This window comes from Liolophura sinensis, chromosome 13 (assembly GCF_032854445.1).
Source record: "Liolophura sinensis isolate JHLJ2023 chromosome 13, CUHK_Ljap_v2, whole genome shotgun sequence".
In the NCBI taxonomy this organism is placed as follows: Eukaryota; Metazoa; Mollusca; class Polyplacophora; order Chitonida; family Chitonidae; genus Liolophura; species Liolophura sinensis.
The window spans coordinates 6,226,381-6,253,572 of record NC_088307.1 but is presented as its reverse complement, the minus strand read 5'-3'; the positions used below and the strand labels follow the sequence as shown (position 1 = coordinate 6,253,572).

At 40.4% G+C, this 27,192-nt stretch overlaps 2 protein-coding genes across 5 annotated transcripts; one reads left to right on the top strand and one right to left on the bottom strand.

Annotated features, from left to right (window-relative positions):
* Nucleotides 1–243: 243 nt before the first annotated feature.
* On the bottom strand, nucleotides 244–20,768 carry LOC135480298 (exonuclease mut-7 homolog). 3 transcript variants are annotated; one of them, XM_064760104.1, is made up of 17 exons: nucleotides 20,448–20,768; nucleotides 18,541–19,148; nucleotides 17,710–17,763; nucleotides 15,903–16,042; nucleotides 15,262–15,365; nucleotides 13,676–13,749; nucleotides 12,891–12,929; nucleotides 10,028–10,185; nucleotides 9,101–9,266; nucleotides 8,601–8,662; nucleotides 7,196–7,332; nucleotides 6,094–6,203; nucleotides 5,239–5,506; nucleotides 4,034–4,248; nucleotides 2,475–2,621; nucleotides 1,911–2,096; nucleotides 244–882 (listed from the first exon to the last, which is right to left on the bottom strand). In XM_064760104.1, the coding sequence occupies exons 1-17, from the start codon at nucleotides 20,470–20,472 to the stop codon at nucleotides 541–543; spliced, it is 2,835 nt and encodes a 944-aa protein (XP_064616174.1). In that variant the 5' UTR covers nucleotides 20,473–20,768; the 3' UTR covers nucleotides 244–540. The 3 variants fall into 3 exon arrangements, with proteins under 3 accessions (XP_064616174.1, XP_064616173.1, XP_064616175.1); XM_064760103.1 differs by lacking the exon at nucleotides 20,448–20,768 and having other exon boundaries at nucleotides 18,541–19,334; XM_064760105.1 differs by lacking the exon at nucleotides 20,448–20,768 and having other exon boundaries at nucleotides 761–882; nucleotides 1,922–2,096; nucleotides 18,541–19,334.
* Nucleotides 20,769–20,865: 97 nt separating this feature from the next.
* LOC135480299 (dolichol phosphate-mannose biosynthesis regulatory protein-like) lies at nucleotides 20,866–25,682 on the top strand. 2 transcript variants are annotated; one of them, XM_064760107.1, is made up of 4 exons: nucleotides 20,866–20,934; nucleotides 22,763–22,849; nucleotides 24,432–24,534; nucleotides 25,584–25,682. In XM_064760107.1, the coding sequence occupies exons 1-4, from the start codon at nucleotides 20,926–20,928 to the stop codon at nucleotides 25,634–25,636; spliced, it is 252 nt and encodes an 83-aa protein (XP_064616177.1). In that variant the 5' UTR covers nucleotides 20,866–20,925; the 3' UTR covers nucleotides 25,637–25,682. The 2 variants fall into 2 exon arrangements, with proteins under 2 accessions (XP_064616177.1, XP_064616176.1); XM_064760106.1 differs by having other exon boundaries at nucleotides 20,879–21,004.
* The last annotated feature ends 1,510 nt before the right edge of the window (nucleotides 25,683–27,192 follow it).

The window sequence follows — 27,192 nt, the reverse complement described above, 5'->3', positions numbered from 1 at the left end:
AAGTCTTTGTAATAATATGGTCCTTATGATATCACCCACCTTAACAAGTACATGTAGTCTTTTTCATGAAGTCTTTGTAATAATATGGTCCTTATGATATCACCCACCTTAACAAGTACATGTAGTGTTTTTCATGAAGTCTTTGTAATAATATGGTCCTTATGATATCACCCACCTTAACGAGTACAAGTTGTGTTTCTCATGAAAAGTAAAAACAAGACTAACAAATCTGTTTGAGTCTGGAGTGGAGTTTGAAAGATATTTGCTTTATTTGATACAGCATATGACTGCTTTAGATTCATACTTGTAACACACAGTGCCCATAATTGGGAGATAATGGCCTTTGGGTCTACAAATATACATGTATGCATGTGAAAAAACATGAGGAATTGGTCTGGATTTTAAGAAAGGCTTCAAGTTCATACACAATATGATATGAGGACCTTTTTAAATAGCAGCAGGCAAACATGTATACAGAATAACAAAAATGTAGTTCTACTAAAACTGAGATGACGAAAAACTGATCCATCAAGATACGGTTCAAGATTTATAAACAGTCTTGGCTGCAGGGTCCAACTGTAAAACATCTGAGAAATTCTCACAGATTCTCGTGAAATGTGTTCCTTCCCAGAATACTTTGCCACAAGTGCCACACAGGAAGAACATATCAATTTTGTCAAACATGGCTTCTGGGACAGCCTCTACCTGGACTTCGACACCTGACTCCTTCAGCCTGGCAGTTTCAAAGTCTATTGGGAAGTCAAACGTCCCAGGGTAGAACACTTTTCCCTTTGGAATGCGACACAGCTGCTCCTGCTTCCTCAGCCACAGTTGTTTCATGTCAAAGGATGGAATCTGTATGTAATAATCTCCGTTACAAACCTACAACAGGTATGTAATAATGTACATTATAAACCTCAAACAGATATTTAATAATGTGTGCTACAAACCTAAAAAAACGTATGTGCTACAATCCTACAACTGGTAGAATTTGTATGTCATAATATCGGTTACAAACCCACAACAAATCTCTAACAATGTCCTATATTTGTAAATTTGAGATTTGCGTGTAATAATTTCTGTTACAAACCTACAACATATCAGATTTATATGTAATAATCTCTGTTACAAACCTACAACAGATGGGATTTATATGTAATAATCTCTGTTACAGACCTATGAAAGATAATGTATTGTAGATATGCAATATAAATCACTATGTACAATGCATATACCAACAAACTGTGAACAGAAATGGTTAAACAAAGACAAGGTACAACGGGAATCGTTGTGATGAGGAAGGAAGCGAAAAAAAAAATTTGCTGTGTCAACATTTATTTCTAGTAATACTTGATGCGTGTAAATTCTGTTTATTTAACGTATGCACAACCTGATCCAAAGGGAAACCAAGAGCAATTTTACTGAAGAATGCTGATTATAGTTCCATGTGAAGACAATAGTGGTTAGTTTATGCACGCCCACGTTTGTCCCAGGGCTTCCAAAGGTCACACTTTTCTAGTGGCGGCAGTGATGTAAAGCAACCCCGGAGAGTGGCACATGCACTGCACAGAGAATTGTAACTGGTCTGTGCAAGGATATGCTGGGCAATCGCACACTGTCAGCAGACTATTTGATGGATTTGAGTTTCATTCTGAAACGTTTAATGCTTGTTTTACGAAAAGAATTTAGGTCCTCTCCACCAAACATATGTGGTGTACCTTTCTGGATTGTCATGAAAGAAAATGCCAGCTGACAGGTAAACACACACACAGATAAACAAACCAATGTGTTTGGAACCAAGTCTGAATGCAAAAATAATCTTATACATTTCATCAACATAGAAAAAACAGAACAGAAAAAAAAAAACCTGCAAAAAGCAAAAGAATAAGAATTAACTGAAGGAAACTTACGCAACACCTACTAAATATATCAGCCTGTGTCACTGTCACATTGAAATAGTGCAGCACCTCTTTCATCTGCTCTCTTGCCTTTTTGTCATGCGACACACAGAAGACATTGTGTTTCCCAACACATGCCTGGATCCGCTCGTAAGGCCCCCTGGTGGTCAAAACTACCCTGTTCTCGCGCAGGCAAATCTGAAAGAAAGCCAGCAACTTGCTCAATTTTCTATGGAAGTAGAAGGTAGCCAGTAAGCCTTCCAATGAACACTGTGATTATCCAAGTATTTGCAAACCCAGAACAAGTTTCCTTTCTAGAGTTATCTCCCCTTATGAGCTCTTACCTTTTCAAAGTTTCAGAATTCTGCAAAGAAGATAAACAGCATTGAAGCTCAAACAAACCAAATCGGCATTTCAGGAGTCTCTCAGGTTCACACCAAGGGATGGGGGGGGTGGGGGCTCTAACACACTGATGTGTCTAAAAGATGTGATTTTACTCAAGATGCCAAAGGCATGACCGTATGACCCTTCCTTTTAGCCATTTCTGCAGGGCAACGTCTCAGCGCTGACTCTTACCTCAATAGCCTTCTCGTGGTCTTCATAGTTTTCCAGTATGCGCACATCGACTCCGCAGCTGCGTAGCTGTTTACCCAATCCCTGTAACATGGAGTCCACCACAACAGTGAGCTCCTGTGGAGTGGTTGGAGTGGTTCGTGGTGGCAGCTGCACAACATAAACAACATAACATAGTTGTGAGATTCATGTAATGTGAAACATCCCCTTTAGAGTGAGATTTCCATGTCTCCAGATAGACTAGTGTTCAAGTGTCAGCCCCAACAATTTGAGGAAAATTCACTTCAGGTGAAACGTTTCACTGTTGAGCAAGATTTGCACATCACCAGATAGGCTAGTGTTCACGTGTCAGCCCCAACAGTTTGAGGAAAATTCACTTGAGGTGAAACGTTTCACTGTAGAGCAAGATTTGCACATCACCAGATAGGCTAGTGTTCACGTGTCAGCCCCAACAGTTTGAGGAAAATTCACTTAAGGTGAAATGTTTCACTTTAGAGTGAGATTTGCACGTCTCCAGATAGACTAGTGTTCACGTGTCAGCCCCAACAGTTTGAAGAAAATTCACTTGAGGTGAAACGTTTCACTGTAGAGCAAGATTTGCACATCACCAGATAGGCTAGTGTTCATGTGTCAGCCCCAACAGTTTGAGGAAAATTCACTTGAGGTTAAACGTTTCACTGTAGAGCAAGATTTGCACATCACCAGATAGGCTAGTGTTCACATGTCAGCCCTAACAATTTGAGGAAAATTCGCTTGAGGTGAACATTTCACTGTAGAGCAAGATTTGCACATCACCAGATAGACTAGTGTTCACGTGTCAGCCCCAACAATTTGTGGAAAATTCACGGCCCTCTGCTGTAAAACTGTTTTGTGATCGAGTTATGCTTATCAAAATGACGATTGTTAATGTTGATTGCTAAGAGAAACTTACTGTGTACTGCCCTTCATGCATTTACTTGAGGTCTCACTATTAATGTTATACTGCTGTTTCCATGTCATCCATAGTGCTGCCTCACTGAATTGCCATGCTGGGTGATTTGATCAATACACACTGACACTGACTGGGCAGATAAGTGCTCGGTCTATCCACATGCGACCTTCCTTCGTGCAACAAGCCACGAAATGCCAAGATTGTCAAAGTCTTAACTATACCTTAATTCTTCGACCTTTTTAACCACCTCTACAACCAATATTTTGAAACATTCTGAGAAAACTATGGGATCTAGAGAAATAATTTGCACTGTTTTATGAAGCTTGCATCTTTAGTGACACAAACAAATCATTTTACGATCATTTTGATAATTATATGCTTAAATTTGTCTGAAAAAAATAGTGCTTTAGTGGCTGAAAAGGTTGAACATTTACAGTACACATACATGGCACATCCATTTCAATGCCTTACATTGCAAACTTACAGAAGGTTCTTTTACGTATAACATTTACATGACACTCTTGGATTAGAATATGCACACTTTTCAACCTACATTGCACAATCTTCTCTGTCATGATTTGTCATCAAATACAATTCCTCCAGCTTACAACATACAAATTTTCTAGCTTACATTGACAGCCTCTTTGGCTGGCACGTCTCTTCGGCGAGACTCCGAGGACTGAGCCTTCTTCTTCTCCCCTCGGATTCGTGACTGTAATTTCTGCTTCTTGCTTTTGCCCAGCCACTTTGTGCCGATGCTGGGCTCAAGGTCAATTTCTCTCTTTGATCTTCGGGCCTCTGTCACTAGGACATCATACAGCTCCAAAAGAACATATGCATCCAAAGCTAAAACAGACCAGAGACATATGGCTTCTTTTAATAGTGACTTATTACTTTATCATGTGTAAATAAATAGGCTTCAAGAGCCAGAGCATAAGCCAAAGATTTTGAAAAAGAGCCTGTGTGTTCACAAGTGGGAAATTTTAATGCAAAACCCCATATTTTAGGAAGAAAGTGTGCCGGGGAGTTGTGATTTTCAGACACTGTACATTACAGTCAGCTGGCACTTGGCTTACCCTAAATGACCTAAAAATTCAACCCCAAAAGAGCATTACTGGAGGGGAATAAATGTCATGATGTTACATTTGGTACTAAAATGTACATTCTCCAGAGAGATATGATTCTACCTTCCAAACACCACTCAAAGCAGCTTTCTAAAATCAATCAAACTTCCAGAATCTGTGGAAAATGAGCAACTTAGTCATGGACAACATTTTAGGTCATTTAGGGTAGGTCACATACCGCTTTGAATAAAAACTTGTGAATGCAAATTGTCACAAACCTTAACTTATTACACCCTACCCCCTTTGTTCAAACGATAAAAGAAAGGTGCTGATATTTGATGTACGACATTTATCGCTGTAAATTAGGAAAATTGAGAAATTGGGAATGGCAGCCCCTGAAGAGCTATAGGTGAGTCTGACAGAATTGAAATGAAATTTTTAAAACAGCTCCTAACTGTCCCCATAATTAAATAAGACCAGACAAAATACACAGAGACCAATCTATCAAAAAATAAAATCATTTTCTATATCAGTGTCCAAAGTTCACAAAAAATGCATTTAACACAAAACAATATTTTGGAAAGACAATCATCGCTATATAAACTCTTATCATCTAAAAACCCAAACCTAAAAGAATCAAGCCAGCTTTTTATGTCACATGCAACAATATACACCACAATCAAACACATAATCTTTGTTTAATAGGGGTGGCGGTAGCACTGTCAAAACCGCTGTAGATATGTGTTGGCATGAGAATGACAGATGATCTCACCTGCATAGGTCATCTGTGAAGGTCGTAATGGCCGCCTCTGCCAGTCTGACATCTGTTCCAATTTGCTCAGTGGCTTCCCCAAGCACTGACGAACCAACTCACTCAAACCCTTCTCCTCTGACTTGATAATGGGCTGCACTTTAACCAATGGGACAGCTTTCCCATGGTCATCATCGTCATCAGACAATTCTTCACCAGCCAGGCATAATCCTCCCCCTACAGCGCCCATGTCATCATCATCACAACAACCAGCTAGGCCACCCAGCACCTTAACAACAACAACAACAACAACAGTCTGTCAGTTTAAAATGTACATGTGTTTTCTTGGAGGAATGTTAAACAATGGGAAAATGCTGTGCTGATAGGAAGTGTACTCTAAATTGACCATACATGGACAAATGTTTCACAGACTTTTTACTCTATTAAGTTGCAAATGACCAGGTTCTTTGGTCAATAAAAAGCTTTATGAAGCATATTTCTGGTGTCTTCTTACATTTCAACAATGAACATTTCCAGAATGTCAGAGTATGTATAATTTATGAAACACCAGCTGAGAAAATACACATGTTTTAGGATAATGTCTCTATAAAAAACAAACAGATGGATACAAACTCTTAAAATTGCTTTGCTCTAATCTATTTTAGAAGGTTTGTGTAACTGGCTTACTGCTGTGGTCTGAATTTCAGACCAGCTATTTCCATCCCAAAAAACATGACGAATATTAAGGTTTTGATGGTAATAAAACCGTTGTCCCGTCCTGTATCCTCCAGCAGACAACGCAGTCAAGTCAAAGAACGTGTCTAAACAGAAATGGTGCTGAAAACTTGATGTAAAGACGGTGATTTGTAGTTTTACCTGGTTACCCAGCTTCTCCAAGTCCACCAGACGTTTGACCTTCTCTAGGGTGGGCCTGAGAGTGGGCAGTGTCTTCAGGATCATCTGCATATCTGTAGCTAGACCATACCCTGTCAACCAATGAACTATTTATTTGTCCGGTTGTTCTGGTGAACGCCACACTCAAGAAGTTTTTCACTTATACCATCTCAGTCAGTTTAGTAGGTGAAAAGAAAAAATGCTGGCAATAAACCATCAAACACTTGTAAGTGAGTGAGTGCTTGGGGTTTAACGTCGTACTCAACAATTTTTCAGTCATATGACGACGAAGGAATCCTTAGGGTGCACGTACGTGTAATGTGCCTCCTTGTTGCAGAACGGATTTCTACCGCTCTTTTATCTAGTGCTGCTTCACTGAGACGACTTACCGAAGGTAAGTAAGCCGCCCCGCCCAACCATTATACTGATACAGGTCAACCAGTTGTTGCACTATTCCCTTCATGCTGAACGCCAAGCGAGGAAGCTACAAGTTCCTCTTTAAAGTCTTATGTGTGACTCAACCCAGGATTGAACCTGGATCCCGAAGCTCCCGAAGCGGACGCTCTACCAACTGTGCTATCAAACACAGTCGGTCAAACACTTGTAAGTTACTAATGAAATATCCCAAACCTGACGTACAGATTTGAATAGTATATTATTGGAAAGACAACTGATGTTCAAACAATGTTATAGACTGACCAAACGGCCTCAAGAATATCACTACTGCTTACTGCCATCAGTCAGGATGGGGAATCTACAAATTCCTTGTAGAATGCTGGAATTGAACCTGCAACTTGTGTGTTTTATTTATTTCTCTAGCCTGCATACATGTAATAGGGTACCAGCAGATTTCCCTCTCCCCACATGCTCCAGGCGGAGGTGACGTTTGTAGCACTGGGATAACCATGCTTTGAGCTGCAGGTTCGTCTATGACAGGTATTGTGTACTACATGGAACTGCCACACTGCACTGCTGAAGCTGCAGTCGAATGATCGGCATCGTGGGAATGATATAATACACCCCACATCAGACTTCTCCCACTATCCCACTGAACATCAACAATGTCACTTTTCTGTCCACTCACCAAGCTTAAGGATGTCTGGGTTACAGAAGGTCTGCAGGAAGAACTGATCCCAGTCTCGCTTCTGAAGGCAGTTCTGTAGGGTAAGGATGTCAATCAGGTAAATCTGATCACGGGTGGCCATCTGGAGGAGTGCAACACTGAGGACAGAGACAGGTAAACACTAAGGGTTAAGACAGGTAAACACTAAGGGTAGAAATAGGGAAACACTGAGGGTACAGACAGGTAAACACTGAGGGTAGACAGATAACACTGCAGGTAGAGACAGGTAAACACTGAGGGTAGAGACAGGTAACACTGTGGGTAGAGACAGATGAACACTGAGGGTAGAGACAGGTAGACAGGTGAACACTGAGGGTAGAGACAGGTAAATACTGAGGGTAGAGACAGGTTAACACTGAGGACTCAGACAGGTAAACAGAACAGAGTTCACAGGCAGGTAAACCATGAGGATAGACACAGGTAAACACATGGGACAGAGGCAGGTTAACACTAAGGATAGAGACAGGTAAACACTGAGGGAAGGGACAGGTTAACACTGAGTATACAGACTGGTAAAGACTGAGGACACAGATGAGTAAACACTGAGCATACAGAAGGGTAAACACTAAGAACATAGACAGTTAAACATTGATGATAGAGATAAGTAAACACTGACAATACAGATCAGTAAACATTTAGCATAGAGATAAGTAAATGCTAATAACAGTGACTGGTAAACAATGAGGGTAGAGATAGGTAAACGCTAAGAACAGATAGGTAATCACTGAGGATAGAGATAAGGGGAAGACTGACAATAGAGACAGGTAAACACTAAGAACAGAGACAGATAAACACTGAGGATACAGATGGGTAAAGACTGAGGATACAATTAGGTAAACACTGAGGATACAGATGGGTAAAGACTGATGATACAATTAGGTAAACACTGAGGATACAGATGGTAAACACTGAGGATACAGATGGGTAAAGACTGATGATACAATTAGGTAAACACTGAGGATACAGATGGTAAACACTGAGGATACAGATGGGTAATCACTGATGATACAATTAGGTAAACACAGAGGATAGGGACAGATAAACACTGACATGACTGAGGGCAGAGACAGGAAAACACTGAAAATAGAGACAAACACTGAGCACAAAGACAGGTAAACACTGAGGAGACAGAACCGTAAACACTGAAAACACAAACGTGTAAACACTGATGATACGTACTGTCTACACTGAAGATACAAAACTGTTTACACTGAGGATACACAACTGTAAACACTGACAAAACAGAACTGTGAACACTGAGCATACAGAGCTGTAAACACTGAGGATACTCAAGCATGTGTAAAACTTGAAGGACTGGCAAAGAGAGCTAAACCAGAGCAGCTGGTAGCTAATGGTTATTCCCTACTTGGTTGTTATGGATCCAAATGCTGGTCTCCATTCCGAATCCACACCTATGACTCCAGGAACCTGAAATATTCAGTAAATCTAGTCACCGCAACAGACTTCAGTATACCAATTGTCAAACATGATGACTTTTTCAGGTGAATAATCACAAAACTAACTGCAAGAACAAAAATCAACACAAACCACCAAAGAATTCAAGAAAGTATATGAGAAATTAGGACAGAATCATGTAAAGATTATCAGTCAATGTTGAAAAGATGCAGGGAATGTTTCTGGGGTGTACTTTAATCAGTGTCCAAACTGCAAATAGTATATCTGTTGTCATTATCTGAGATCGTGCACCTCAGTTTAATTTGCATATAAAGGCAACGAACAGCATAAAATTTATTCATAATACATGAAAGCTTCAATAAAAACCCATCTTAAAACATCTTCACATTTCCTTTTTCATTTCTTCAATGGAATTAAAAGCAATTATATAGCCTTTAGTCCATCATTCACCTGTGACAGATGAGGCAGACACCTGTACAGCCTCTCCCTACTGTCTACCACCTGTATCGCAGAGGGAGGCAGGGACAGACTATAATAGAAGGACTGGATATGTTCGTCACTGTACACTTCCTCTCCCCAGTTCTCTTCTTGTGCCACTGGTTCAGACAAGGGTGCACTGTGGACAGCAAACCGTTATGGTGCATGAATGGCACATGTTACCGTAAGCTTTCAGTGTACACTGCATCACTGTGTTTACCACCTTCATATTTTCACATTACAAAAGTTCGTTTTGAAAACCAGGGCTGCTATAAACAAAAAAGATATTCTAAAGAACTACACCTCCCCTAATTCCCCATAACTTTTTGCCATATGTAAACTTTCAGTGCAATTTATGCACATTTATAATTTGATATTGGGCACAAAACTACATGGTTGGATTGCCCAGTTTTAGCGCTTCAGTTTAATATACTTTTATCAATCTGCTCAGAATAATGCTTTCAAAATATGTCCGAATAAACATCTTGCAAACATGTGAAAAAGTTGAAGAATTACAGTACTGTCGTTTCTACATCTCTACAACTCCTTTCATAAGTGAGGGTATGGTTCACTCTCAGTTCCCAATTCCCATGCGATAAACCTGACCTCAATCTTACCTGTGAAAAATTCTTGAGTATAGCACTATATTTATTTTGATTGGTGTCTTATGCTGTACTCAAGAATATTTCATTTATACGACCGCAACTAGCATTTTGCTGGGAGGAAACCTGGCAGAAGTATAGCATTAAACACCAATCAGATCAACAAATTAAAAACAGTGACAGACCAAGAATGAGAACAAATTTCAGCAACATGTCCTTTTTTGTCATCATACAAAACACTGAATCGATAATGATCACTCTCAAAACTGAAGATGTATGTCTTCTTTCCTCAACTCACCCGTCCATCTTGAGTTTGGCCTCCACCACGTCAGGTGACAGTCTATCATCAGGTATCTCATAAAACCTGGCCCATTTCACTGCCTCCCCCATTTCGTTGTAGCCAACCAGCTGGTCGACAAGCTGCTCTATCAGCCAATCATTTCCACTTACAGATCCCTGCACAACAGAAAGTGTTTACTGATCTATTTTATTTGTGTTTTACGCTGTAATCAAGAATATTTCACTCATATGACAGAGGCTGGTACTATGGTGGGAGCAAACCGGCTTGAACCTGAGGGAAACCCACGACCATCCGCACTCTGCTGACAGACCCTCCCATGTATGACCGCAAGAGAAAACGTGCTGCGCTAGTATGCTTAGCTATTCACAATAAAATGTAAACCTCATGTAAGAACGCTTCTCTTCACCTCAAAACTACTCCATGCTCAAATCTGCTCCAATCAATCATTTAATCAAGCTAACAATGTTCGGCATCATTTACCTGATTCACTGAGCTATGTTAACTCTTCAAATCCTTGAACTTTCCTTCATAAATATGCCTGTTTCACGGCCCAACCAGGTACCATTTCACAAAGATCGACAGGCACCTAATTACTGACACCGCAGAAGTTCAATGCAACAACACGAAATGTGGATGTAGTGAAAAGTATCCATTGTATGGGATAAAATTTATTTCACACTAGGCGTAAAAGTGCTAGCGCAAAAATAACTCCCTGCCTACGGGCGTTTTAAGGCTTATCAGGGGCGAGGGGGGGGAGGGGGATAGGGGAGGTTCATTTTGATGCAAAATATGCTGACAGAAAGTAGTGGCGAAACAACAACAACATAGGCTACACTGGCAGGAAGATGTAAATCTGTCCACCAACCTTAAAGTTTCAGCAACATCTGTCAATTATTGCAGCATTGTTATATCAGCAGTACATACCTTTATTTATACTTACTTCATTTTTGTTTAAAGTCATAATAAGGAATTTTTTACTTATATGATTGCTGGCAAATTTATCGATGATGAAAACACAAGATCCTGAGATAAACCACCGAGTTTTGGAAAGTTACTGACAGACTTCAGACGTATGCTACAAAAATTAATGGTCTTCAACAAAAGCAAGACCTGGCAAATGGCCAAATGAGCACCGACCCCTCACTGCCATCAGGAATGCCATGGCCCCACCTACAGTGAGAAGGAAGGAATTCACAAATTCCCAGTAAAAGGTCAGGACAGAACCACTGTCTACTTCATATTCTTCCACTGTCTCAGTTAAGAGCATTAATAACAATTTCAAATGAAGAAATTTCCATCGAGATTCCCATTAAGGGTACAGCTGTACCAGTTTGCCTACAAGTATAAATCTTGTAAATGAATTACTGCCTTTCATCTACAGTTTGGTATGTAAAAAATGCACATTTAAAAGCACAAAAAAACCTTAAAATGATACTCTTGATGCTAACATCTAAGTTTTTCCCATAAGAAACTAACCAAACTTCACAGAAAACTCTGAAGCTGCCCTTGGGCGAATCAGTCAGAAACAAGAAAAACATGTCACTTGTATAATGCTAAACTTTAAGGAAAATACATTGGTAAGTTAGGGACAAAACCCTACTCAAATCAATAAGGTTAAAACGTTAAAGGATAAGTGTCCAGATTTATTATTTATTCATAATTAGGTACCCCTGTATATATTGACAAATTGAGTGTAAAAAATATTAAAAAAGGGTACATTAATTTGAGTAATAAGGCACTTAAGATTACTAGATAATGAGGCTGGTTTTATGCATTTTTTCCCCCAACACTCAGTAGACTCTGCTAAATTGCGTCATAGAAGTCCAACATTTACAAACTGTCAGAGCTTCGCCATTTAGTTCAGTGTTTAACAAAGTTACAATTGTGACAACAAGCATATCAAATTTCTTGCTGTTCTGCACACAGTTGTAAAACAGGTTATCAAACAACCATTTGATCAGTTTTTACAAGCTGCCAGAGGATTTGGACCCACCCCAAAATGTTGTATCTGCTCTCGCAATTTTTACAGCTGATAGCTACGAGAGGAATACAGCTAAAATAGAAAAAACTTCCACAACGGCACCTGCACACAGTGGCTATAATATACGATTGAATGAACTGAAAAATGATAGACTACAAATCTCTGTACATTAACTTTGATGTCCACACCCTACCTGTGTTTACACTGTACACAACTACAGCTCCCTATAAACAAAGGCTATTCAGAATACTGACAGTAACTTGGACCAGTAGTTGTCATCACACATAGGTATGGATTTAGAATCCCTCTGGGAATAGAATGATGATTATTGTGAAGTGGACAGAGGGAAAGAATAGTAAATAACTATAAAATCTTAAAATAAACACACGTCGCGTACAGTGTAGCACAGGTTATAGTTTACCAGTCCGTATAGCCAGTGAGGTTGGAAATGCCTAGCAAAAATCAAATTAGAGGTCTGAAAAATCGGAATCTGAAGTCTGGCCAGAAATGTCAGTGTCATAAATCAGAACTTCAATGTCGTCCACTACAGGTTCAAATTGATATGGCAGTATAATTGCTTTTGTGTAGATAGAATCCATCTTGAAAATGACATCTTTTTGATAGGAATTCCAGGTTATACAGGCTAGACTTGGGTTGGCCATCTATGACGTCACCCACTGAGCCGTACCGCCCTCCGGCTGGAGATCGGCTAGGGTAGCAGATCTGTTGTTTTTGGTGGATTTAAAGTCATAATTACGTTTCTCAGAAGCCCTACTGGTAACATACAGTTTAAACAGGTTATAATCTTTATAATTAGGACCAGTATCTAAATCTGGAAACTAATCCTTTAACAAACATTCTCCACCGTAAATCACTCACCTTGATTAATTCCTCCCAGTTCTCATCCCCTAAAGATTTCTGTAAACACAAATCCAGAATTTAACTCTATATTCATCAACCCACTTTATATTAGAACTCACTATGACTTCGTTGCCATAACAGCATGCATAATCTCATTCTCACATTCCAATTAGACAAATATACATTTGTTCTACAGACTAAATTACAATTTCTACATATATTTCTACTGTCACATATCAATTACCAGTACAAGTAATTTTTAACTTTTACCAAAAAGTGTCATACTCCACCCCACCATCATTACAATCCCAGAATGCACCTTTTGGGAAATTCCTAGAAATGCTGGTGGAGATTCATCCGAAATTGAGGCATTCTGGGATAGCTGTTACATGATGATGGCAGAGACAGCACGACAAATCACCACTGGCGGATATGTTTTGGTTCCGCTCTGTTCCGAAGGTAGCAAAGGCGACCATGTCACGGTAAATTTGAGATACAGAGACACGGAGGGTCAACTTAATAATAAGATCTGGGGGCCTCTATGCCAAAGGTGCTTAGCACGACAGCGTGTCCAGCTTAAGCTGGCTTCCTCTTCAGCCATATGTGGGAAGGTCTGTCAGCAACCTGTGGATGGTCATGGGTTCCTCGTGGGCTCTGCCCGGTTTCCTCCCACCATAATGCTGGTCGCCATCATATAAGTGAAATATTCTTGAGTACGGCGTAAAACATCCATCAAGTAAATAAATAAATATTAGTTAAAGCCTGGCCTCTGTCAAGTTATCCACATGAGCATGTATACAAACCTCAATATATTTCTTGTACAACAAATACCTCAGAGCTCCCAAATTTCTGGCATTATTGATGTTTGGACAGCTTTCTGAAATACACAAATGTTTATTTACTTTATTTATTTGATTGGTGTTCAATGCTGCAGTAGATGCATTTCTACTGGCATTGTTGAAACACACTCTTTAATCCTTTGGTGTTTAATGCTGTACTAAGTTTTATTTGTTCAACAGGTGTCAGGTTTATGGGTAGAGGAAACTTAAGTGCATTGGGGAAACCACTGGCCTTTGTCAAATGAGTACTTTCCAAAACTGACACCCAGAGTTTCATCCCCAGAACTGACTTAAATTCATTTGATTATGTTTTTCGCTGTACTCCAAATGGATTCATGTCCTAACGACTCACCAAGTGATTCAACAGGAGGAATACCGTACAGTTTCATCAAACTCACTGTCAGATTGGAAAGGGCTTCACAACTAAACTTGTACTGACAGACATATATAGACTGACTCATACTGTGACTCACAAGGTGGGATACCGTACAGTTTCACCAACTTTATAGCCAGCTTACTGAAGTAAGCTGAACTTGTACTGACAGACATATATAGGAAGACTGACTCATAGTGTGACTCACAAGGTGGGATACCGTACAGTTTCATCAACTCCACTGTCAGACTGGAAAGGACTTCAAGCTAAACTTGTACTGACTGATATACATAAAATGACTGACTCATACTGTGACTTAGAAGAAGGAATACTATACAGTTTCATCAACCTCACTGTCAGAATGTTACGGACTTCAAGCTGAACTTATACTAAATGATATACAAAGGAAGATTGACTCATACTGTGACTCACCAGGAGGGATACTGTATAGTTTCACCAACTTCACAGCCAGCTTACTCAAGATTTTGAGGTAGAAATTATCCCTTACATGAATACAGTTGACTCCTACTGTGACTCACCAGGAGGGACCATACAGTTTCATCAGCCTCACAGCCAGCTTACTGAAGATTTTGAAGTAGAAATTATCCCTTACATGAATATAGTTGACTCATACTGTGACTCACCAGAAGGGATACCATACAGTTTCATCCGCATCACAGCCAGCTTACTGAGGATTTTGAAGTGGAACTTATCCCTTACATAAATAAAGTTAACTCATACTGTGACTCACCTGGAGGGATACCATACAGTTTCATCCGTATCACAGCCAGCTTACTGAGGATTTTGAAGTGGAACTTATCCCTTACATGAATATAGCTGACTCATACTGTGACTCACCAGGAGGGATCATACAGTTTCATCAGCCTCACAGCCAGCTTACTGAAGATTTTGAAGTGGAACTTATGCGTTGCATGAATATAGCTGACTCATACTGTGACTCACCAGAAGGGATACCATACAGTTTCATCCGCATCACAGCCAGCTTACTGAGGATTTTGAAGTGGAACTTATCCCTTACATAAATAAAGTTAACTCATACTGTGACTCACCAGGAGGGATACCATACAGTTTCATCTGCATCACAGCCAGCTTACTGAGGATTTTGAAGTGGAACTTTTCCCTTACATAAATAAAGTTGACTCATACTGTGACTCACCTGGAGGGATACCATACAGTTTCATCAGCCTCACTGCCAGCTTACTGAGGATTTTGAAGTGGAACTTGTCCCCACGGATATTTGGTACATCACTCTTCATGGAGCTGTAACATGCAACACAAACAGGCCTACACGTAGCAGGAGCACAGGCTTACATGTAGCAGGAGCACAGGCCTACAGGTAGGAGGAGCACAGGCTTACAGGTAGCAGGAGCATAAATGATGCAACAAAATAATTCAGAAACATTATAACAAAGTATAGGGAGTAAGAATGTATTGAAAGACAACAGGTGAAAGTACATGTATATAACAAAGACAAAGATTTGATATTTATACATTTGACCGAGGTTTAAAGTCTCAATCAAGAATATTTCACTTACATGACACCAATCAGCTTTATGGATTGAGGAAACCACATGTACATACAGGGTACCAGAGTTAACCAATAACCTTTATTTAATAAGTAAATCTGCTACTGTAAATCTTCAACATTTTCAACCAATAAAGCACTTTTTTAGTGGAGTTTATGCACATAATTAGTATGAAAATGATGCTAAAAATGATCTGTTTGTGTCACTTAGCTTCATAAAACTGTAATTAACAAATTTTTGCGCTTAACAATTCTTTGCTAGACTGGCTTACCTGGTAACTTCGGTGAGGTCTGTGCTCTTGTCACACAGGTGATCCAGCAGTTTTAGGAGAGCCATCTGCTCCGAGGGCTGACCATACACGTAACTCTCAATCAGATTAACTTTATCTTGTAACAGTAGCGGTAACACAATCTGAAATACATCCATCACATGCAGCATTTTGTAAGACAGCTGTTCAGATGATCTAAGGCCATCTTCAAAATTCTTTGTTTGATGTAACCAGACACTATTTGAACAAAAAGTGACAGGTCAGATGGGATGGGTTTTTTTTGTTGTTGTTCTGGCTAGCAAAGAAGAAAGGGATTTTTTTTAAAAAAAAATATCAAAATCTCAACAAAAAAAAAAGTTGGGATTTTTCTTTTTGGAGGTTGGATGGATTACTCAAAATGAACATATTTTTAATGGTGACCTTTACATGCTGTGGCATTTGTGGAATGGTTAGGGAAGGCCAGTGGAATGGTAGGGGAAGGCCAGTCGAATGGTAGGGGAAGGCCAGTCGAATGGTAGGGGAAGGCCAGTTGAATGGTAGGGGAAGGCCAGTGGAATGGTAGGGGAAGGCTAGTCAAATGGTAGGGGAAGGCTGGTCAAATGGTAGGGGAAGGCCAGTTGAACGGTAGGGGAAGGCCAGTCGAATGGTAGGGGAAGGCCAGTCGAATGGTAGGGGAAGGCCAGTCGAATAGTAGAGGAAGGCTAGTCAAATGGCAGGGGAAGGCCAGTTGAATGGTAGGGGAAGGCCAGTCAAATAGTAGAGGAAGGCTACTCAAATGGCAGGGGAAGGCCAGTTGAATGGTAGGGGAAGGCTAGTCAAATGGTAGAGGAAGGTCAGTTGAATGGTAGGGGAAGGCCAGTCAAATGGTAGGGGAAGGCCAGTTGAATGGCAGGGGAAGGCCGGTGGAATGGTAGGAGAAGGAGAGTGGAATGATAGGAAAGGCCAGTGGAATTGTAGGGGAAGGCCAGTGGAATGGTAGGAGAAGGCCAGTTAAATGATAGGGGAAGGCAAATTGAACGGTAGGGGAAGGCCAGTCGAATGGTAGGGGAAGGCCAGTGGAATAGTAGAGGAAGGCTAGTCAAATGGTAGGGGAAGGCCAGTTGAATGGTAGGGGAAGGCCAGTCGAATAGTAGAGGAAGGCTACTCAAATGGCAGGGGAAGGCCAGTTGAATGATAGGGGAAGGCTAATCAAATGGTAGAGAAAGGCCAGTCGAATGGTAGGGGAAGGCCAGTCAAATGGTAGGGGAAAACCAGTTGAATGGCAGGGGAAGGCCGGTGGAATGGTAGGAGAAGGAGAGTGGAATTGCAGGGGAAGGCCAGTCGAATGGGAGGGGAAGGCCAGTCGAATGGTAGGGGAAGGCCAGTTGAATCGTAGAGGAAGGCCAGTGGAACAGTAGAGGAAGGCTAGTCAAATGGCAGGGGAAGGCCAGTTGAATGGTAGGGGAAGGCCGGTGGAATAGTAGAGGAAGGCTACTCAAATGGCAGGGGAAGACCAGTTGAATGGCAGGGGAAGACCAGTTGAATGGTAGGGGGAGGCCAGTCAAATGGTAGGGGAAGGCCAGTCAAATGGTAGGAAAGGCCAGTGGAATGATAGGGGAAGGCCAATGGAATGGTAGGGGAAGGCCAGTGGAATGGTAAGGGAAGGCCAGTCAAATGGTATGGGAAGGCCAATCGAATGGTAGGGGAAGGCAAGTTGAACGGTTGGGGAAGGCAACTGTGTTCTTGAAAATAAAAGAGAGGCTTGTTTTTGAGAGGAAAACAGAAGTGTGCTTTTGTGAAGAAAAGAGTCATCTGTTTGCGAGAGTCTTACCTGACGTAGTGTAAAGTGGTGTTGAAGTCCTAGCCTTGAGGCACACACAGCAGCCTAAAACAGAACATGACAATCCCAAGCTTATCCCAAACAAAACATATCCATACATTTACTGATTTGATTTGTCAGCTGGCAACAGTTCTAAAACTAAATATGACAAGTCACAAAATTGACCAACGAGTTAAGTTAAATTACATGTATACAGGGCCTCTGTGGCCTAGAGTTTAGTGTGTTTAGTGCAGCACAATCACCCAGAAGCCTCTTAACGATGCTATTCCTGTGAGTCCAGCTCATGCCGGTTTCCTCTTCGATCGTACGTGAGAAGGTCTGACAGCAACCTGAGGATGGTCATGGGTTTCCCCTTGCACCATAGTGCTAGCCGCGTCATATAAGTAAAAGATTCTTAAATCAGGTATAAAACACTATTCTAATGAATAAATACATGAACATAAGCAAAACAGAAAACAGCCAACCTTTGCTAAGTATACAGGACACAAAATTTGGGCAATATGATGTCCTTATGATGACAAACTGAGACATGGCTGTCTTTATGCTTAACTCTCTCTCATATAGATGGATATGTTTCAAAAAATGTGACTTTATTAATTGTCGCATAATGACATACGACAACATGTTATCTATGCATAGTACCATACTTCACGTTTCAACCAGCTTTCCTGCTGAACAAATTAATGACCACATTCACTGATGAAATGTTGCAAACAAAGAAACAGAAGTCCACATGAAAGAGTAAAATCTTTCCAACTAATGGAAATAAATTAGGTAGAATATCACTATCAGTTTTAGTCAACAACTGAACACAAACCTTACCTCCTTGTACTTCTGGTTGTCAATTAATTCCTGGATTCTTGGCAGACAATACTCATTGCCTGCATGCCTCAGGTCAAATGCCTTCACAAACAGCTCAAGGAAATTGGTGTGGTATTTTGTGGCTAAATGAAACGCATACTTCCTTGTGGCCTGATCAAGAGTCTCAAACCTCTCCAGCTTGGACCCTTGTGTTTGCAGCCATTTTTCAAACTCTTTTAGAACTCCAAAGGCTGTTGTAGTTGTCTTCCCAGTTTTGAAGTCCTTACAGCTATCTATTAAAAATAAGGTTGCGGAAAATGGATTAACCGCAGACAACAGGAAATTACATAGCTTTCTGGAGAATTCAGTTTTGCGAGTTTTCTCATTTCCCCAAAGTGCCTGCAACTTATCTAACAGGTGTTTTAATACTTGTGCATCATCCTCTACCAATGGATGATCCTGCAGAGATTGTAGCCAGCTCTCAGACACTTCATGCATGGTTTTGTCCTTGATGCTGTTCAATGGTACCTTCATGGTCTCTGGATTGGAATTAGAAGTCATAGGGCAAGGGCCGGAGATCTCAAAGTCCTCATCAGAGTAGTCATTATCAAAATAATCGTCCATCACTCCTACAAAATAACAATAATTTGGCAGGTGTAGAAACATTCTGGTAAGTTGAAGTTCTCACCTCATTGCCTATGCTGAAAAGAGGCATACCTGGTACATGCAAGTAGTCATGGATCTCACAGGTGAAAAAATCCCAGCAAAAAACATAACATCTTTGGCAGATCTACTGAACCTGATATCACAAACATCCTCTCTATCATGAGACCAAAATAACACTTTAATCTTAATTTAGAGCACCTGTCTCTATTTGCATGGTTTGCACAGGGACTTTTAGATTACACTGCTCTGACACTATCATGCTTGGGGTCCTCGGAAATAATAAGCTGTCAACAGCTCATGAGACAAATTGTGCAGTATTATGTTAGCCAGACGTGCAGACATGTGGAAAAGACCATCAGTGAGTTGTCAATGATTGGGGGTTTTACACTGGTGACTAACTCCATGCAGTTTCTTTATTCATCCAAAAACTTACTGCCACTGCATTAGTGAAACATTCTTGACTATGGTGCCTAAGTCAATCAATATCATCTGCATATTAGAATTCTCATAAACAGCTCAAATGAGATCCAATTCATACATGTATCTTTCAACATCCGCCCTTAACATGGAGCAAAATGGCTGAAATGCTGATTTTTGTCGATTTCTGAAGTTTAAAGCACTAAAGGCCAATGAAACTATCATCCTTGAAGGTTAGGCACATGTTGATCACCTTACTTCTCCAGAAAAATTCTTATCTAAAAGCTATATTTTTCATTATTCATGCGAAAATGCTAAAAGGCCCATCTCGCCTGGGTTAAGTTCACTTTGTTTTCACCTCCAGTACTGTCGTCACGTCACCAAAAGAGCGTGCTGAAGACTGGCTCAGAGCAGCTATAACATAACTTCAACCCTATGAATAGGTTGTACATTTGTGACAAAAACCTGGTGAAAATTAAAAACCAGTATTGTGTATATGTAGAATAGTGTACTTCCCGTGTAACTAACAGTACATTTCGCTTCAGATCACATTCTGTAACCATAAATTTGTGATAAACTTTGTCAACTATCTCCTCTTTTTCGGTGCACTGGCCTCCTGACATAACCAGCATCAAAAAAAGAAAAGACCACGTGGTCGGGTACAGGTAGAGCCTTTGGCACCTGGCCTCAGATGCTGGTGGGCTAGACCAGGTAGACTGGATAAGCTACTATGAATATCACTTCTGACAAGTTTAACTTTTCTTCTCTTTTCATGGTTCAAGTTGTATGAAAAGATGACACATGGTCTTTAGTCACAAACTAGTAAATTTGCTCCTATAATTTACCGCACTGATCTCTGGAAGTTGCCATCTAAAACATAAACGAGATTTTCACCGTTCCTCTGGACTCAAAGTACCCTTGGCTTTGATGGTGTGGTGCTACAGGTTGTTCAGCTGTTGTTGTTGTTGTCCATTCGAAACAACATCCGATTTCTACCTCTCCGCGTTACTACAACCGCTTTGTGGCAATTACAATGGTCACAGGGAGCAGATGTATCGCCCCTAACAGCTTAACCTCTGCTGTCGTGTGTGTAATAAATAAATTGCAAGTTACACTTCTATAGATTTTACAAATTACAAAAGTTTTCTGTGTCACACGTGGGTTGTGTTATTGCCTGCCAGAAGTGAAACAAGCATTCCTATTGGTCGTTCTAAATACACTAGCCAATAGAATCACCGGTGTTAAAGCCTATTTGGCTGTTGACGTGGAGTGGTCAACAAAAAATTGCAGCCTCTCCCAGCCCATCTCCTCGTAGGTTTGTAGATGAACATGGTAAGAGACTAGCTTTTATAATTTTAATGAGATGAAGATACAGGAATTGGAAATCATTTGTGCATTTGATGTACTGGTAATCTTTTGATTTGAATCGGATATCATAATACAATGAATGCAATCTTTACGTAGGCCTACACTCTTCACGCTTCAACCGCTTGCATGTATTTTCATTATGTCCGAGTTACGGTAGTACCTTTCAGGTCTAAATACACTTGTTCATGATCTATTTGCCATACTCTGTGCAAGCTTGAGTCGTTTGTATGCATGTATGTATGTATGTATGTATGCTTGGGGTTTTACATCGTACTTAACATTTTTTCAGTCATATATGACGACGAGAAGTCATTATGTGTATGTCTTCTTGTGGTAGGGCGAGTCTACGCCGCTAAAGTGCTGCCGCCCCTGAAGTAACATGCCAAATACACCAGGCATGACGCTCCACTCATTCACATTATACTGATACCAGGTCGACCAGTCCTGTTTCCTTGCTCTAACCTCTCAGTGCTAAGCGCCAAGCGAGACAACATGCAAGTACTATTTTTAAAATCTTTATATGACCCAAGCCGGGTTTGATGTTCAGCATGGCTAAAATAATGTAATATTCCCCACTTCGGACTTCGATCCATTTGGATCCCATTTTGCTTTCACCAAACAGGACATGAAAAATGCCATTCTCATGAGAAGTTTGTTGGTTGGACAGCAGTTGTGTGGGATCCATCCATCATATCTTGCATTAATTTTAATGTAAACCAAGCTATAGTCTGAGACGTCTTGGTTTGGCAAAATTTGGTTTGGCCAAAGAAGGCCCAAAACCAATGTTAAAACCTAATGTAGTGACCTGCCCTTATCAAATATGTCGCTGTCAGTACAGCTATTCCCTGTGAGCCTCACCAAGGATCGACGTTGTGCTTAAGATAAATCGACAGACAAAAAAAAAAAGATAAAGAACATAAGAGTCTGCAAACTTAAGGCTGTGTAGATTTATTTGACAGATAATTTTTGTCACAAACACTGTGATACACTGCAATGGCAACTATATACATCAGGCTATTAAATGGAGCAGGCTCTGACTTTGGTTTGGGGTCATCCATGGCCAAAGAAAATTTTGCAGTAATGCCAGGGTAATCTCAGACTAACCAGACTAATATAAATTGTTCACTGGTTGATTGCTCACTTGGGACCCTCTCTAGGGACCCTTACTTGTAACTCTAACTCAGAATCCTCATTTAGGAGCACACTAGGGACCCTCACTAAGGACTCTGGTATCATTATGCTATTGATGTCAGCACAGTACAGTGACATAGGAGCCTCTCACATGCAGTTGCTATGAATTCAAGTCTAACTCCTGTTGTTTTCCTCTCCGTCCGTACATAGGAAGGTTTGCCAGTAACCTGCGGATTGTGGGTGGTTCCTCTGGACTCTGCCCGTTTCCTCCCATAGGTTTCTGCAGGCCACCGTCATATAAGTGACATATTCTTGAGCACAGTGTAAAATACCAAAATAATAAATAAATAAAATTATGTCATTGAGAAACAATGATGGTATAGCCTACTGAGTTTCCTTCCCTTATAGAGCATCCAGATGGCACTATGCCTGTCTTGGTCTTTAGGCCAAGCCTCCGTATTGTTTCTCATTAGCTGGCAAAAGGTGTTGATTTCCAAGCATGATAACCTGTCTGCCTGCCGCCATAAAAGTAAAATGTTCTTGAAGATGATGAAGAACCTCATTGAGAAAAATTAAATAAAGCATTCTCCAGTAAATGCACATATATAACTTTGCCCGTGGATTGGCATTTGAAAACTGTGTAATGTTCTGTGTTTGGCAGGTTTGCGGAGACCAGGTTGTTGGGTATGGTCTAGTAACCTTTGCTGGACTGATCTTCACTTACTACACTCTGTGGGTCATTATACTGGTAAGGTGTTTCAAACAAAAATATACATTATGTGATGGCCATGTGTGGGAGGGTCTTCCAGCATCCTATGGATGGTCGTGGGTTTACCTCTGGTTCTGAAAGGTTTCCTCCCATAATAATGCTGGCCGCAGTCATATAAGTGAAATATTCTTGAGTATGGTATAAAACACCAATCAAATAAATAAATAAATATATCGGTTGTCTAATATTCCACATGCATTTATAATAATATTTCATTTGAACTGTCTGACAGGGGGCCTCCGTGGCTCACAGGGGGCCTCCGTGGCTCACAGGGGGCCTTGTGGCTCACAGGGGGCCTCCGTGGCTCACAGGGGGCCTCCATGGCTCACAGGGGGCCTCCGTGACTCACAGGGGGGCCTCCGTGGCTCACAGGGGGCCTCTGTGGCTCAGTTGGTTAGCGCGCTAGCGCTGCGTTATGACCCAGAAGTCACTGTGAATTCAAGTCAAGCTCATGCTGGCTTCCTCTCCGACCGTAAGTGAGAAGGTCTGCCAGTAACCTGCGGATGGTCGTGGGTTTCGCCCGGGCTCTGCCCGGTTTCCTCCCACCATAATGCTGGCCGCCGTTGCATAAGTGAAATATTCTTGAGTACGGCGTAAAACACCAATCAAATAAATAAATATAAATATGAAGTGTCTGACTTTTCTCTTGTTAAATATAATTGAGATAATTTTCTGTGATTTTCTTACAACAATCAACATAATTTGGTACCCCATAAAAAAGCCTGTTTGGATCAGTCTCTAGTGAGGGGCCATTTTTATATCAGGCAACAACCTGACCATATATGGAAGTAGCCAATTAATTCAACAACTACTGACACACATGTAACTTTGCCTGGATATCTATTAATTTATAGTCGACTATAATAAACTTGAAATACACCAAATATTGCTGCCTCCAGTCCAACATGCGAGCGTAAACCCTTTTTTTCATTATTCAAGTGATATTAGAAAAATTGTATTGCATACACCTACATACCACTATAGATTTGTAAAGGGCAAAGCCAGATCTTTCAGATGGGGTATAATGTTAACATTTTTTCTTTGTTTTTAAGATTGTTCTCATCACAATGGGACGTCAATATTGCTAAAATTGTGTTTAGCCATAATCATCCATTCATTCAAGGGGCCGCTGTGGGTCAGTTGGTTAGCACACTAGTGCAGCGTAATGACCCAGAAGCCTCTCACCAATGGGGTCGCTGTGAGTTCAAGTCCAGCTCATGCTGTCTTCCTCTCCAACTGTAAGTGTGAAAGTGTGTCAGCAACCTGCGGATGGTTGTGGGTTTCCCCCGGGCTCTGCCCGGTTTCCTCCCACCATAATGCTGGCTGCCGTCGTATAAGTGAAATATTCTTGAGTGCGGCGTAAAAAACCAATCAAATAAATCCATTCATTCCTTCATGCATTTTTTTGAGTATTGTCATTTGTGTATTAGTTTGTTATAAATGAGCACAAAAGCTATGTGTTGAAGACAAATAATGATTGATTTATATGCTCAATTAGAAGGAATTATTTCTTCCTGTGTTATTTATTTTTAAAATTTCATATTTGTTATTTGTCTTCCAGCCTTTTGTTGATGAGAATCAAGACATTCACAGATTTTTCCTGCCAAGAACATATGCACTCAGTTTGCCGTTGATAGCAGGAGTTATTGCCCTTGTTTGCATAGGTGAGTTTTTAACCATGATTTGATAGTTTTGGCAAATGCACCCTGTCGTCATCTGAGATGAATGTAATAGATGTGGTTTTGAGATTGGATTCATGACCATTGGTATCATGATTGTATATCATGATTTTGATCCCTCGGGGTAGATTTTGCTGAATTTAACTCACCTTGTACCCCTCTACCTTCTTGGATGATAGATTAGTCGTACTTGCTTGGTCATGCTATAATCATGATCATTGTCAGCCTAGATCGCCATGTTGGATATAAGAATAGTTGCAGTCAAAGCTCAACTGAGATATATATTAAGATTATCAACAATTCCGTATTCTGGCATGGTTCACATTTTGGATCTTGATTTCATTCATTCTCCTGGAACATTCCATGCGTCTTTCCAACATCAGTGAAAATCTGTTGACTGCTTCTCTTTGTGTGATTCCCATCCAGTAAATTCAGTAGTTTATATGATTTCTTAGTTCTTTGTTGGTTAATGTTAAACATTGTTTTGGGAATTCATGCTTTCTCATTGTGGACTCATTCATCCTTTAATGACGCCCAGAGGCATGGAGTCTTAGTTAATGAAGTTTCAGTGTTATCCATAAAACAGTGGTTCTGTATAGCTCTTCACGCATCAAAACTGCTTCGGGGGCCTCCATGGCATAGGAGGTTAGCACACCAGCACAGGGTAATGACCCAGAAGCCTCCTACCAATGCAGTCCCTGTGAGTTCAAATCCAGCTCATGTTGGCTTCATTTGTGAGAAAGTCTGACAGCAACCTGCAGATGGTCATGAGTTTCCCCTGGTTCTGCCTGGTTTCCTCCCAGCATAATGCTGGGTGTGAAAAAACATCAATCAAATAAATAAATAAATAAATAAAAACTGCTTCCTGTTTTGACATTTTTTAGATCTCATGTTCTTGTATGATAAAAATGAAAAAAAAAAGTGGATGTGGGGACATGGGAGTATATAAATGTTACAACATTGACAAGACTTGTTGAGTGAGCTGTATGTATCTATTGATAGCAAATTATTTCTGTTAACTTTTTCTTGTCCAGGTGCTTTTGTCGTCACTTTGAAGATGAAGGCCAAAAAGAAGAAAACAGGCTGAAATATGATCATCATTGTTTTTTAAATAAAGAAGAAAATATATACAATTTTCTTGCTTTTTGTTTCTCTCACTAACATATGCATCGGAATAAAATGAAACCATGATTTTGATAAAGGAGAGCAAACAAAACAATTGTTTTGACAATATATGTACTGATTTATTTATTTATTTATTTATTTATTTAAGTTTGGGTAAATTTTTATGCCATACTCAAGAATATTTCCATTTGTATGTCCGCGGACAGCATAACAGAAGGAGGAAACTAGGCAGAGCCGAGGAGAAACCATTTGCAGGTTGCTGAAAGGCATTCCCACGTACGAATTGATAGGAAACTAGCTTGAGCTATATAAATGCATATACTCTACTTGTGTCTGCCTTGTGAACAATAGCTACATGTACGTCAAAGTGCACAGCAGCACAAAAACAGCTATAATTTTGTCGAAAAAAGGACGTAATTGCCAAAAGTCACTTCCTAGTTATGGATAAGATTAAGCCTGAGTATACGCTAGCTCTCTGTAGGAGGTGGGGGAGGGGGTGTAATTGCTATCACGTGATAGTATATGTATACACAGCTGTTTATATACATGCATTGGGACGTGCTGACCCCGAACGCTAACAGCGACAATCACGCCCTGCCCCATGAGGTCATGTGTTCGATCCCAACTCTCACCGTTCGGCTGAGGGCAGACTATTCGCCAGCTGCTGCTGCGTGTTTTGGCAAATTTCTACAATTGATGTGGTTAGGAATCTCAACTGGCGGAACGTCTTGTGGATATATAAACTTAATATTAGTAATTATTAATATTCCTAAAATATTATTTTATGTATTCCCGGCATCAATGAAAACTTTTTACTGCTTCTCATGATGGTATGTTCTTTGGTAGTATGTTGTGTTGGATGTTGGTTTGGAAATTTGTCTGGCATATTATTGACCAGGATCATCCATTATAGTCGACGAGTGATAGGCATATATGTAACAATTGTCTCTTACAACACCCAGATTCATAAAGTGGACAAAATTCCATATGGTCTGGGAAACTTTGTGTTTCGTTCATGACTTTTGACAGGAATAAATGTACAAATGGAATGAAAGTAAATAAATACACAACAACTCTGTCTGCTCTATCCGTCACAAGCAAAAATGATCAGGTGTCGTCTTAGTTCAATAAAAAAGGGTTACATTTGTTATCGCTCTACCAAGTATAAATATGATCACTACCAAAATACGGTAGTTATATCCACCAATCAGTCCACAATGAAATTTACATCATTTTGCTACAATGTGTTTGATTCTAGGTCTGCATTAAAGACGGCTTAAATCCCATCCCCCCCCCCCCTTCCTGCTCCCGTCATACGTCCCGCACCTCCTTCCCTCCACTAAATCGAACACTCAAAATGGAACGTCTTTGGGGCTTTGACCTTTCTCCCCACCATTGGGGTTTGGAACGTCTTTTGGGCTTTGACCTTTCTCCCCACCATTGGGTTTTAAAATGTCTTTGGGACTTTGACCTTTCGCTCCACCATTGGGTTTTAAAACGTCTTTGGAATTTGACCTT